The sequence below is a fragment of the Lingula anatina genome, chromosome 5 (genome assembly GCF_051362555.1).
Source record: "Lingula anatina isolate TDL-2025a chromosome 5, LinAna3.0, whole genome shotgun sequence".
Taxonomy (NCBI): Eukaryota; Metazoa; Brachiopoda; class Lingulata; order Lingulida; family Lingulidae; genus Lingula; species Lingula anatina.
Window position 1 is genome coordinate 9,629,229 of NC_141771.1, and position 13,585 is coordinate 9,642,813.

Consider the following 13,585-nt stretch of genomic DNA (forward strand, 5'->3'; position numbering starts at 1 on the left):
TCTGTAGGAAATTTATGGCACATTATGGTAACTCCAAAATTATAACATTTAGTCCCTTATATCTCCAAAACTGGCAGAGATAGGTCCATAGTTACTATTGAAGTTGAATAGGAAGTCATATACTGGCAATCTTACTGTGACCTTTGACCCACTTTTCACTATGAACTGAACTTTGCAAATTTTGCTTCCCTTTTATCTCCAAAACTGGCAGAGATAGGTCCATAGTTACTATTGAAGTTGAATAGGAAGTCATATACTGGCAATCTAAATGTGACCTTAAAATTGACCTTTGACCTACTTTTCACCATGAACTGAACTTTGCGAATTTTGATTCCATTTTATCTCCAAAACTGGCAGAGATAGGTCCATAGTTACTATTGAACTTGAATAGTAAGTCATATACTGGCAATTTACTGTGACCTTGAAATTGACCTTTGACCTACCTTACGATGAATTAACTTTGATTGTACCATTTTAAGTTATATATATTTTTGCATATTTTGAAAATTCCTGTTGATTGCATTTTTACAACTTGTCAAGCACAAGACTGGTGGCTGTGTCCCTTACTTTGTGTATGTGGGGGTCTATACGAATGCGCTTGCTCCAGCTGGTGGTACAATATTCGGAGGCGGTATCGCCTCTCTGATCCTCTAGTTTAAAAGTGGGATCATTACATTGATTTTAATTGAATTACAAATGTACATATATAATAATATTTAACAAGGTCCATATATGCATTTCTTAAGGAAACCAATAGAAAACCAAATTTTAGCAAAACAGAAGAGATTATTATAGTTGAAGAGTTTAACAAGAGAAAAGCTGTGTTAGAAGGGAAATTTTCCTCAAAAATTACTGTGGCAGAGAAGAAGAAGAAATGGGAGGAGATAGCCTCAGTAGTGAAAAGGTACAGAGACCTCTTTTTAAGTTATCCTGGCCTGAATTTCAATGACTTTTTTTCTTTGTGAAAAAGCAAACTTCTTTCCTATTATATATATATATATATATATATATATATATATATATATATATATATTGCTTGTAAATTTGTGTCAGTGTATGTTTTGAAAAAAATGCTTAAATTTTGACAGTTTCGACTTATAAATTATAGCCAAAATCCATTTGTCATCCGGGATGGACTAGAGATCAGAAAGAAAATGAAAAACATTACACAGAGCGGTAAGAAATTTTGTACTGCAGCTGCATGGGTCATTTTCTATGCAATTAAATTGTGCAGTACTTATTTTCATTATTAAATTAATATGTTTACTAATTATGTTCCTTTAATGTTAATTTATAACATTTCCCATAAATATCAATATACTATTAGTTGTATAGGTTACTTGGGGTAGTTACATGTATCTAAAGAAACATTTTTAATAACTTGTCCTTGCTTGTAGCCAAAAGAAAGAGGGATGCCACCATGAGGACTGGTGGAGGCCCTGCTGTGACCATGTCCACAGCTGAGGACATGGTCATGGAGGGCCTCCATGGTAGGCCCTCCGTGGCTGGTTTAGAAGTAGGAATAGAAATTTATAACGGAGGCTCATATTGCAGTTGTATTATCTTTATTCTTCCTTTAAATACAAGTCATGATTCTCCATTAGATTGTCAGTGAAAACGTTGATGTCTACACCCTCTACTGTAATCCTGCAATAAACAAATAAAAGTACTTAGACTGCGTTCGTTATTATTTTGCCTTTCGTTGCGTTATGATCTAAGTATACTCGTTAACATGTGTTACAGGTTCTCTAATGATGGCTTTCGCTTACACACTTAAGTTATAAGACTTACTTCTAGATTTGCCCATTGTTTACCTTTGCAATTCAAACTATTAGCCTTTAACTATTGTTATATAGTAAAAAAGAGAGAGTAATTTACCTTGACATTTAAGAAATATCTGTTAAATGTGAAGCGCTCTTATTCATGAAACCACATGGTTTCGGACATCTTACAACAAAAAATAGTACCGGAAGAACAAAAATGACTGCGTTTTAACAATGTAAAAAAATACATATATGTTTAACTGCAAAATGTAACATATGAACACCAAAAAACAACAATCATTTAATGAAACACAATCACAAAGTATAAAAAGATAAGTAAAATAAGCTATAGTGAGCAGGACTTATTTCCCGCATAGTAAAGCAACGCAAACAAAAACTGCATACCTCCGTAGCAATCTTGTGAGAGCATATATCACAATCACTACACTATTATTACTGGCTGCAGTTTCACCCCCCCCCCCCCCCCCCCAAAATCTATCTAAGATTTTTAACAACATGAAGAGTGCATGACCTGCACACTACCTGAAACATTAAATTAAATGTAATACCAAAAAAATCATTTCCAATGTAAAACTGGATCCAAAGATCAAGGAGTAAATGATAAACACAAAATAAACACTATTTGCTATCAATACATTAATCGCTGCATGTAAAGGTTATATGTTCTACCTTAATTTCCTTTATAACTTGTTGCTTAAGGTAAATCCACGTCACCTTAATATAGTACACTAACATACTTTCTTACACCCATAACTCACCGTTCACGCCCTAGACCTATTGTGAAACTAGCTTTGTCTATTTTCCAAGTCACCGTGAAGACTGAGAACTAAAAATGAAATGACATTTTTTAAAGGACTCATGATCTAAGTTACCAACTCAAACAGTGGGAATGAATCCAACAAATTTATATCCTGCCTTAAACAATAAAACTCACAACATCAACATTCAAACTTAACTACAAGTTTTAAACAGTTAGTCATTGAGCAACTCACTCACTTACAGTCCTAATTACATTCAGAGAGTACTAACAACTTTCAATCAAAAGCACTAACTTCTGAATTGGTCTTTCTAAAATAACTGGCTTGGTTTCGCGTTTTCCCAGTGAATTTAAGTCATCAGTTCCTACACAAATCTTGGCCTTGCGCACTAATTTATCCTTGCTGGGAATACATTCAACCACTCTGCCTAGTGGCCAACTGTTTCGCGCTACATTAGGTTCCACAACAAGAACAATATCTCCCACTGTGATATTTCTCTTACATCTTGTCCAGCACTGTCTCTTGTTAAGATTCTGAAGATACTCTTTCCTCCATCTGCTCCAGAACTGTTGTGTGAGAAACTGAACTCTTCTCCATCTCTTCCTGAGATACATGTCCTGAGAAACAAAATTTCCTGGGGGTGGTAGTGGCACACTAGATTTCATTGTAAGAATGTGATTAGGTGTCAGGGGCTCTGCACACTCAGGATCATTGATATTGGCCATTGATAGAGGACGGCTGTTTACGATTGCCATTGCTTCATAAAACAGTGTGCGTAAAGATGAATAATCCAATCTACCTGGGCAGAGATTAATCACTCCTGCTAATACATTCCTTATAGTACGAATCTGTCGCTCCCATACTCCACCAACATGACTAGAATGAGGTGCATTCATAAGAAAATCACAATCTTGATTGGCTAGGTAACAAGCTACCTTCTGAGCATCCATTTCCTTTAATGCAGCTGTGAATTCATTCTTTGCACCTACAAAATTGCTCCCTTGATCTGATCTGATCTGGCGAACTTTTCCTCTAATAGAAATGAAACATCTAAGAGCATTTATAAACGCATCTGATGACATGTCGTCCAGCATTTCAACATGCACTGCTCTAGAACATAAACAGGTAAATAACAGACCATAGCGTTTGAACTCCTTCCTATTCTGTTTCACAATGAAAGGACCAAAGCAATCCATTGCACTATATTCAAATGGAGATGATGCTTCCACACGATCAGAAGGCAAATCTGCCATTTTCTGCTCTTCCACTGGTTTTCTCATTTTCCTGCATGTAACACATCTGAGAATAATTTCAGATGTCAACTTCCCTCCAGCAAGGATCCAAAATCCATTGGCTCTGACTTCATTTAGAGTCATACCACGGCCCATATGACCAATGCGTTTATGAAAATGAGATACAATCAATTTTGAAACATAGCTATCCTTGGGCAATATTACTGGATGCTGAACAGAAAAGGCAAAACTTGATTGTCCTAGCCTTCCTCCCACACGAATTACTCCTTTATTGTCTTTAAAGGGGTTCAATGTTGAACTAGGAGGTTTTCCCTCGAACTTCTGTTCTTGAGCTAATTTCCTCTTCTGAAGTAAGACTTGCATTTTTGATACCTCTTGCTCTTCTTTTGAGCCTTGCAATTGCTCTGACTGCTCTAGACCAATCTGAAAATTTCTCGAGTCTTTCTATCATGGACTTCCCTTCTACTGTCTTTGTACTCCTCACAGTAGCTGTTTTGATCTCTGGGTCCATTTCTGGTAACTGTACATCATTGTGGGGCATGTCAGCCATCTCTAAATCAGGATTCCAAAGAAATCTTGGTCCTGTAAACCAGGTAGAGTCTCTCAACTTCTCCACTGATAAACCTCTTGATGCGTGATCTGCAGGGTTGTCTTCACTTCTTACATAGTGCCATTGCTGTGGGGAAGTTGCTTCTCTGATCAGCTCTACTCTGTTGGCTACATATATTTTTAATCTGCGTGTGTCATTGTTTATGTAACCTAGCACAATCTTTGAATCTGTCCAAAAATAATGACGGTACTTCTCTGTCAATTCAGATTCAAGAACTTTGCTCATTTTGAGAGAGACTACTGCAGCATTGAGCTCCAATCTTGGTAGAGTGATAACCTTCAGTGGAGTTACTCTGGCCTTTGACATGACAAGAGAACAATGTACTTCGTTTTTCTCGTTCACAAGTCTTATATAAGAACATTGCCCATATCCAGATAAACTCGCATCAGAGAAATGATGAAGTTCTCTTCGCATTACTGTTCCAAAGTTCTTTGGTATAAAACACCGGGCCACTTTGATAATTTGAATATCCTTCAATTCTTCAGACCATTTTTCCCACTGTGGCATAAGATCATTGGAAAGTTCTTCATCCCATGCAGAATTCTCTTTACACATTTGTTGCAATATCTGCTTCCCAATAAGAACAAATGGGGATAGAAAGCCAAGGGGATCATACACGGATGCCACTGTAGATAGAACTCCCCTGCGTGTTTTTGCCTTGACTTCATTTGTAAAAGCTCTGTACTGAAAGACATCTTCTTCTACATTCCACTGTAATCCCAACGCAGTGGAAACTGGCAATCTGTCTTTATTCAAATCCACACCATTCACCTCTGTAGCACGCTCAGACTCTGGGACCGTTTCCAATACCTCCCTGCTATTGGACAAGAATTTGTGCAAACGTATGCCTCCATTGTCACACAATTTCCTTGCCTGATCGATAATCTGAATGGCGGTATCTACGTCATCAGAGCTGGTCAAACCATCATCAACATAGAAGTGATGCTTAATGAATTCTGCTGCCAATGGGTACTCATTCTCGTAACTTTTAGCAAGATATTTCAAACCAAAATTGGCACAACCAGGTGATGAAGTAGCTCCAAATAGATGTACTTTCATCCTGAAAGCCGTTGGCTCCTTGGTAATGTCACCCTTCTTCCATCACAGAAATCGCAGGTAATTTCTATCGTTATCGTGGACTAGGAATTGATGAAACATTTTTTCAATATCACATGCTACTGCCACTGGGTGTTCTCTAAATCTAATCAAAACTCCTAGAAGGCTACTTGTTAAGTCAGGACCACTTAGTAAATGTTGATTAAGTGAGGTTTGTTTGTAAGTTGCAGAACAATCAAATACCACACGAAGTTTTCCTTTCTGTGGATGATAAACTGCATGATGTGGCAAGTACCATACTTCTCCTTTAGTGGTATCATCTGGAGCTTCTTCAGCCTCACCTCGGTCTATAATACCTTGCACCATGCTCGTGTACGATTCACGATAACTTGGATCTCGCTCAAACTTGCGTCTCAGATGATCAAGGCGTTGGAGTGCCTGGGACTTGTTATCAGGGAGAGCTGGTCGTCTTCTGAATGGCAATGGCATCTGAATGTGACCATTATCCAACTGCTGTATATTGGTTTCTTGTACTCTCAAAAACTGCAAATCTTCTTGAGACATCTCAACTTCGGTCTTGTCGTGAACAAAATCCTTTTCTAAGGCATTAATAACGTCTTTTGGCATACAAGGAAACACCTCCTTTGTCGTCACACGGTGACAAACTGAAGCTAAGTTATCTCTTGAAGAGCAGCCAACAATACTCCACCCAAGTATAGTCTGCACTGCATATGGCTCGCTATTTCCACCAACTAGAGTCTCTCTAGGTAGCAATGCTTGTGGACAATTAAAACCAATGAGTAAACCCACATCACAAGTCTGTAGGGGAGGAATCTTGTTCAAAAGAGGCTTTAGATGTTGCCAGTCTGTTACAGTTTTTCTCGTAGGAATTTGTGTTCTGTCTGCAGGTATAAACTCTCTAGTGAATGCTTGATCAATCTCTAATGTCTCAGTAGACTTGAATCCTCTTACTCGCAATCTTCTGATTTTCTTGCTATCTATGAGGGATTTCTGAGCTGACATTGTTGATAAACTAAGTGTGGTATGCTCTGTTTCAGCATTTAAAGCAGCAGCCGTATCTTCTAATAAAAATGTAGTGTCACTCTGTGTATCTAAAAGTGCGTAAGTCAACACCTCATGCTCTGGATTTTCCTGTGTAGACACCCAAACAGGCACTATCATGGTGATGCTACTCTGACGGTGATGCTGATTGACTTTGAGAGAATTTACACTTTGAGTTTCTCTGCTGGTAGGTGGCTGCCTTTCTTCGTGCATGCAGGTTGGATGCTTGACCTTACAGGTACCACATACATGTTTTCTTCTGCAGTCACTGTTTCTGTGTCCCTGTCCTAAACATCCAAAGCACAAATTCTTCTTCACCACAAACTCCCTTTTCTTGGATATCGTTAAAGCGCCAAAGTCATGACATCTAGAGATATAATGACCTTCTTTCTCACAATATGTGCACAATTTTTTCTCTGCTACACCAGCATTAACATTTAGAGCTCTGACCGTATCATGCACCTTGTTCACCAATGGAGAGGTAATGGGATTGCAAGCCACTTCTGATTCTTCTGACAGGAAAGCACAAAAGTCACAAAAGGAGGGGTAGCCTTCAGTCTTCATAGACCTTGTCACTTGACGGTTCCATCTGTGTGATACAAACTGTGGTAGCTTGTTAACCATTTTCCTGTTTTCACTATAATCATTCAAAGCTGTGAGTCCCTTGACGTCGGCATGGCATCACATACAGCATTCAGAAAGTCTGAGTAGTCTCTGAGTGCATTTCCATCTTTTTCTGGAATCTTTGGCCATTTATCAAGCTTTTCTCTGAAAGACTTCTGTATCAGGAACTCATCTCCAAACCTTTCGTTCAGCTTTCTCCAGGCATCATCAAATGCTGCTTCATCTGTTCTTAAGAAAGCTCCCTGAATCATTTTAGCAGCAGGCCCTGCTGTATACTTCCTAAGAAAAAAGAGTTTCTCAGTAGCATTGAGGGCTTTTCTTCCAATTAAGACAGAGAAGGAGTTCTTCCATTCAGGAAACAGCAATGGATTACCTGCAAATACCTTTGGTTCTGGAACAGGTAGGCGTCCTAAAGACAAACTCTGTTGAAGAGCTTCTGTTAATCCATCGAGGAAAACTGCTGGCGTGTGATCAGTTGTGGCCATAGGCGTAGAGACTGCATGCATGTGTGCAGTTGAAGCTATGGGCACCGAAACATCAGGTGCAGACGGGGAAACTGAGGGTACACACACAACTGCAGTTGTAGACACGGGAACCTCTGATGTGTAGACAGCTGCAGTCACAGGCATGGGAACCTCGGGTGTATGAACAGCTATAGTCGCAGGCATGGACACCACATGTGCATGAACAGCTGTATTCGCTGACACGGGAACTGAGGGTACGCGCACAGCTGCAGTCACAGGCATGGGAACTTTTGATGTTGAGGCAGCTGCTGTCACAGGCATGGGGACATCAGGTGTATAAACAGCTGTACTCGCAGGCACGGACACCACATGTGCATGAACAGCTGTAGTCGCAGGCAGGGAAACAGAGGGCACGCGCACAGCTGCAGTCACAGGCACGGGAACCTCAGGTGCATAAACAGCTGTAGTCGCTGACAGGGGAACCTCTGGTGGTAAGATAGTTGTAGTCACAGGCACAGAAACCTCGGGTGTATAAGCAGCTGTAGTCGCAGGCACGGACAACATATGTGCATGAATAGCTGTAGACGCTGACACGGGAACCTCTGATGTTGAAGCAACTGCAGTCACAGGCACGGGAACCTCAGGCGTATAGACAGCTGTAGTTGTAGGCACGGACACCACGTGTGCATGAACAGCTGCAGTCACAGACACGGGAACCTCTGATGATGAGACAGTTGCAGTCACAGGCACGGAAACCTCGGGTGTATAAACAGCTGTAGTTGCAGGCAGGGAAACATCTGTTGTGTGTGCATCTGTAGTCACTGGCAGGGAAACTGAGGGCATGTGTATCTTGTCAAACTCATTTAAAGCATCAATTTTCGCCTGAGAAACACGTAAACTAGTCTGTATTTCTAAATCTTCCTCTTTAAATTTCAATTCTAACCTTGCTCTCTCCAATTCCTGCTTTACTTTCATGGCTGATGCACGAATGCTCAACTCAGCTTGTTTCTGTGCTTCCTCCAATTTCAGAAGACTTGACGTTGAGGAGCCACGAGAACTGGTGCTTGATCTGGTACTGACTGATTTAGAGTCTTCAGTGTGCTCAGTGACTGACGATAATTTCTGCTCCATAATTCTCTTGAATTCCAATAACATTTTTCTGCGAGGCTCATCAATAACTGCCGTGTCAGAATGGCTTTGTAATTTCAACAAATTATCTTCAATTTCAAAATATTGGTCACAGTTCTGCAACCATTCTGCATATTCTTCTTTGAGTAGTGTACTGCTACCACCTTCTTTAATTATGGCATTGCACCGTTCCATAATTTTTGACAGTTCTCCAAAGAGTTGCTTACATCTTTTACCTTGTATCTCAACAGAATATTCCTTTCCCTTTTCTGTCATCGTTACAGTTCTTTTCTTCGTTAGGGAATTGGTTGACTCGTTTTCACTATAACGGAGGCTCATATTGCAGTTGTATTATCTTTATTCTTCCTTTAAATACAAGTCATGATTCTCCATTAGATTGTCAGTGAAAACGTTGATGTCTACACCCTCTACTGTAATCCTGCAATAAACAAATAAAAGTACTTAGACTGCGTTCGTTATTATTTTACCTTTCGTTGCGTTATGATCTAAGAATACTCGTTAACTTGTGTTACAGGTTCTCTAATGAGGGCTTTCGCTTACACACTTAAGTTATAAGACTTACTTCTAGTTTTGCCCATTGTTTACCTTTGCAATTCAAACTATTAGCCTTTAACTATTGTTATATAGTAAAAAAGAGAGAGTAATTTACCTTGACATTTAAGAAATATCTGTTAAATGTGAAGCGCTCTTATTCATGAAACCACATGGTTTCGGACATCTTACAACAAAAAATAGTACCGGAAGAACAAAAATGACTGCGTTTTAACAATGTAAAAAAATACATATATGTTTAACTGCAAAATGTAACATATGAACACCAAAAAACAACAATCATTTAATGAAACACAATCACAAAGTATAAAAAGATAAGTAAAATAAGCTATAGTGAGCAGGACTTATTTCCCGCATAGTAAAGCAACGCAAACAAAAACTGCATACTTCCGTAGCAATCTTGTGAGAGCATCTGTCACAATCACTACACTATTATTACTGGCTGCAGTTACAAAATTGGTTTGGAAGGAGAAACCAACTCAGTAGGTAAGTACATTGGTAAATTCACAATTAAAAAAATAATAATAAAATGTTCAAAGCAAACTCCAGCAACATTTTCTATTATTGCTTTTGTTATTATTTAATTATTAACTGTCATGTACTTATTAGATTAAAGATAACCACCATACTCAAATTTTAATATTGTAATTTTGTTAATTACAGACTATGCTACAGGACCCTCAAGTGGTCGCACATGTAAGTACAACTTTGATTATAACATAAATTACATACAGTTTTAATTTCACATTTGAGTAATACCTGCATGGTTTCTATTAGTAGGATTTTTACAAGTTATTTCAGTAATAACAGCAAAAGAAATCTTGAAAAAATTATTTTACTGATGTTTCATTTCTTTGTTAATAGTACAAATGTTTTACCTTTTTGTTTATAGTGGAATTTGAAGAAGGAATAGGGAACAATAACAATGTAAGGATCAATAACATTGTCAGATGTACATGATTGCAGCTTGTGGTTTTAACAATAATATCAATGGAAATATATTTAATACATACATACATAATGGTGTATATTAGCTAGATTGTGTATGTAACATATAAATGGTTTAATTTTCCATAACCACGTTGTTATTTTCATTTCCTAGGCTGCAGATGAAGAGAAGTCCATGCCAGAGGTTTGCAAATTACATTGTTACTTGTCAAAACTGCAATCTAACTGAATTCTATTGTCTATAGATTTTATGGTAATTTTTTTTTTATTAATTTATAGTATGCACTGGCTTATGGTAATTGAAATGCAGTAGTAACACAAACTTTCACAACATGTTTCAACTTTATTTACAGAAAGTTGCTGAAAATAATTCAGTAGCAGAAAAACCTGTAAGTGATTTTCAAACCTCAATCCTCAAAAACTAAAACCATATATATCATTCTGGTCAAACATTGTTTGATCTCTTGTAAAGTACTGTCACTTTCGGTTAATAATGAAATATTAAAGTACTGTCATTTCGGTTAATAATGAAATATTATAATTAATTCTGAAAAATACATTTATCTTTTAAAAATTTGTTATTGTTTCAACAAATTTTCTTTTTTAATGTACAGGTTCCAAACAAGAAGGACAGTGTAAATGACTTGTACAAACAATATTTAAGGGAGCGGACGGATGTAGCTAAATTGAAAAAGAGAAAGCTGCAGTTGGAGATTGTCTCATTGGAGGCTAATATGCAGCAACTTTAAGGTCAGTGTGTTAATGATTCAAAACAAGGCACACTTTTATGATATAAATGCAACTACAGTTATGTCAAAGCTGAAAGTGGAGCTGAAAAAATTAGAAAAATTTATAAATAGAAATTACCAAATGTACTGAAGACTGCTCTTAATGTATAGATTAAAAATCACTTAATAAACCTGTGCTTTTAAAATAAGTATCTTAAATATATGTATATTTACCATTTTCTAAGTGCCTGCACAAATTGGACTGCCTAAATATTCTTGAATCATGTACAGATCCAGGCCACTTGACCACCATGTTGGTCACAACAAAGGCATGATCACAAACTAACTGAAAAAGTATGGGGAAATCATATATATAATGTGTGTAAAATATTTTCATTTTTATTACTTAGCTTTGTGTAATGTATAATAAATGTGCAAAGTGTTTACTTTTTATTTACAGCTAAAAACCATGTCAAAAGACCAGAGAAGAGTGCAAGGAAATGTGGAGAGTTAAAAGATTTAAATTGAAATTGTAGTGTTCCAATAAATTTTGTATTTTTTGTGCAAAGTACAAGTATTAAATTGTTAGTGTTTTTCAGCATATTATTGTATATATATTATAAATGTACATACATATTTTAGTGTTTGAAATTTTGTAATTTATTGAATTATATTTTTATATTGGAGAAAGGAAAACATTTTTTCAGAAAAGGAATTTGTAAAAATACATGAATTGTTAAAGTTTGTTATATAAAGTTATTGTTATTTTTTTTCACATATTATTGTTACAGCAAATTTTATGAAATTTTAGATTTTAAAAGACATTTTCTCTCTATTTAATCAAATGCTTTATGAAGCAGTGTTGTTCATTGATGTGTTAGGGAAATCAGTGAATTTACAAATGTCAATAAAAGCATATATATATATATATATATATATATATATATATATATATATATATATATATATATATATATATATAATTTATTAATGTATGAGTTTTTCATATTTCCCAAAATAATGTATTGGATATAAAATATATACAATAACAAATATACTTTTTCGACATGTCAATAAAACATCAAAAGTAATTAAATATTTTACCCGTACATTTAGGCTGTGTCTGCCCTTTCTGTTCACAAAATCTGGCTCCCTAGCCCCAGTTGGTGCCAGTATATGTACGTGAGTACAGTCGATGGCACCTATTACATTGGGCATTCCTGTGGAAAATTTTGAATTAGTTATGAAAAGAAGTTATCAAATATATATTGATGGCCACTTGACCACCATATGCCGGGTTTTGAATCCAAATAATTCGCTTTTCTTGCAACCGCTCTCCTACGGTGGCCCACAAGTGCACTCCAAATTCCAAACGACACTCCCAATTCTAAACCTCACACCGAATACTTAAACTTCACTCTCAATTCTTAAACCCCACTCCGAATTCGTAAACCCCACTCCGAATTCGCAAACCTCACTCGGAATTCGTAAACCCCACTCCGAATTCGTAAACCTCACTCCGAATTGAAAAGGCTCACTCCGAATTCGCAAACCTCACTCCGAATTCGTAAACCCCTCTCCGAATTCGTAAACCTCACTCCAAATTGAAAAAGCTCACTCCGAATTCGCAAACCTCACTCCGAATTCGTAAACCCCACTCCGAATTCGTAAACCTCACTCCGAATTGAAAAAGCTCACTCCGAATTCGCAAACCTCACTCCGAATTCGTAAACCCCACTCCGAATTCGTAAATTCGTAAATTCGTAATAGCCACGTGACCTTATAATAGGAGCCAGTCTACGAGACAAGGATTCTTTTAATTGTCTGATGTGTTCAGGCCCCCGTTTCACAAAAAAACTTAAGTCGGTTTCCCTGACTTAGGGCTTGGTTACCAACGTAGATCTAATTAAGTCGTTACGTCACTAAGTCCCGTTTCACAAAGAATCTAAAAGGTCGCTTACGTCGTTTTTCCTTAGCTGTAAGTCGACGATGTCAAGCCTCCTCGGGATGGGACTTAAGTCGGCAAGCCCAACTAAAACTCGGTAAATGAGAGCATAAATAACAAAAATGTGGAAAGAACATACCTCCTTAAAGATATTGTGTTATAATGTCCTTGAATAGCACTGACATTTATGGAATATTGAAATAAAAAATAAAATGCCACTTCACCCAGCCGATCGCGTGTTTGTTTATGTTTTTGACCGCTAGACGTCCTTCAGCAGTGTTCCACGACAAGCTTAAGTTTAACTGTTACTTTGAAGTTGTATCGAAGTTAAACTAATCAATAAAGTTCAAAAACAAACTTTGTTTGTGATTTGGCTGATTTTTATTGTTGATAAAAGATCGTTCTCGGCCGAAAGAGGCCATGGAACGTCATGTCTTGCGAAATTTTACACCTCCTTTTCTTGAAGAGTTTCTCGTGCGCGTCGACTACGGTAAGCACGCCAAGGTAACACGTTAGATTCTTTGTGAAACACTCCTAGTCGACTTCAGCTAAGTCGACCTAGCTAGGCCATCCAGCTCGAGTAAGTCGTCTACGGATTTAAGATTCTTTGTGAAACGGGAGCCAGGAGCATATCATTCCACAGTCATTTATC

The 13,585-nt window shown here is 37.4% G+C and overlaps 2 protein-coding genes across 2 annotated transcripts; both read right to left on the minus strand.

The window, feature by feature from the left end:
• Positions 1–2,302: 2,302 nt before the first annotated feature.
• Positions 2,303–3,930, minus strand: LOC147761612 (uncharacterized). The gene is made up of 3 exons (XM_087013292.1): positions 2,911–3,930; positions 2,543–2,610; positions 2,303–2,306 (listed from the first exon to the last, which is right to left on the minus strand). Exons 1-3 carry the CDS (start codon positions 3,928–3,930, stop codon positions 2,303–2,305), a joined length of 1,092 nt encoding a protein of 363 aa, XP_086869418.1.
• A 163-nt stretch (positions 3,931–4,093) lies between these two features.
• On the minus strand, positions 4,094–7,147 carry LOC147761613 (uncharacterized). The gene is made up of 2 exons (XM_087013293.1): positions 5,757–7,147; positions 4,094–5,390 (listed from the first exon to the last, which is right to left on the minus strand). The coding sequence occupies exons 1-2, from the start codon at positions 7,145–7,147 to the stop codon at positions 4,094–4,096; spliced, it is 2,688 nt and encodes an 895-aa protein (XP_086869419.1).
• Between the last annotated feature and the right edge of the window lie 6,438 nt (positions 7,148–13,585).

Excerpts from the sequence above, each read along its gene's own strand:
- LOC147761612 (XM_087013292.1), bottom strand. The coding sequence starts at position 3,930 with ATGGGCCGTGGTATGACTCTAAATGAAGTCAGAGCCAATGGATTTTGG. Across the intron at positions 2,611-2,910 it reads TGCGCAAGGCCAAGATTTGT|TTCTCAGTCTTCACGGTGAC; the intron begins GTAGGAACTGAT and ends TTTCATTTTTAG.
- LOC147761613 (XM_087013293.1), bottom strand. The coding sequence starts at position 7,147 with ATGGTTAACAAGCTACCACAGTTTGTATCACACAGATGGAACCGTCAA. Across the intron at positions 5,391-5,756 it reads ACCACTAAAGGAGAAGTATG|TTACGAGAATGAGTACCCAT; the intron begins GTACTTGCCACA and ends TCTTGCTAAAAG.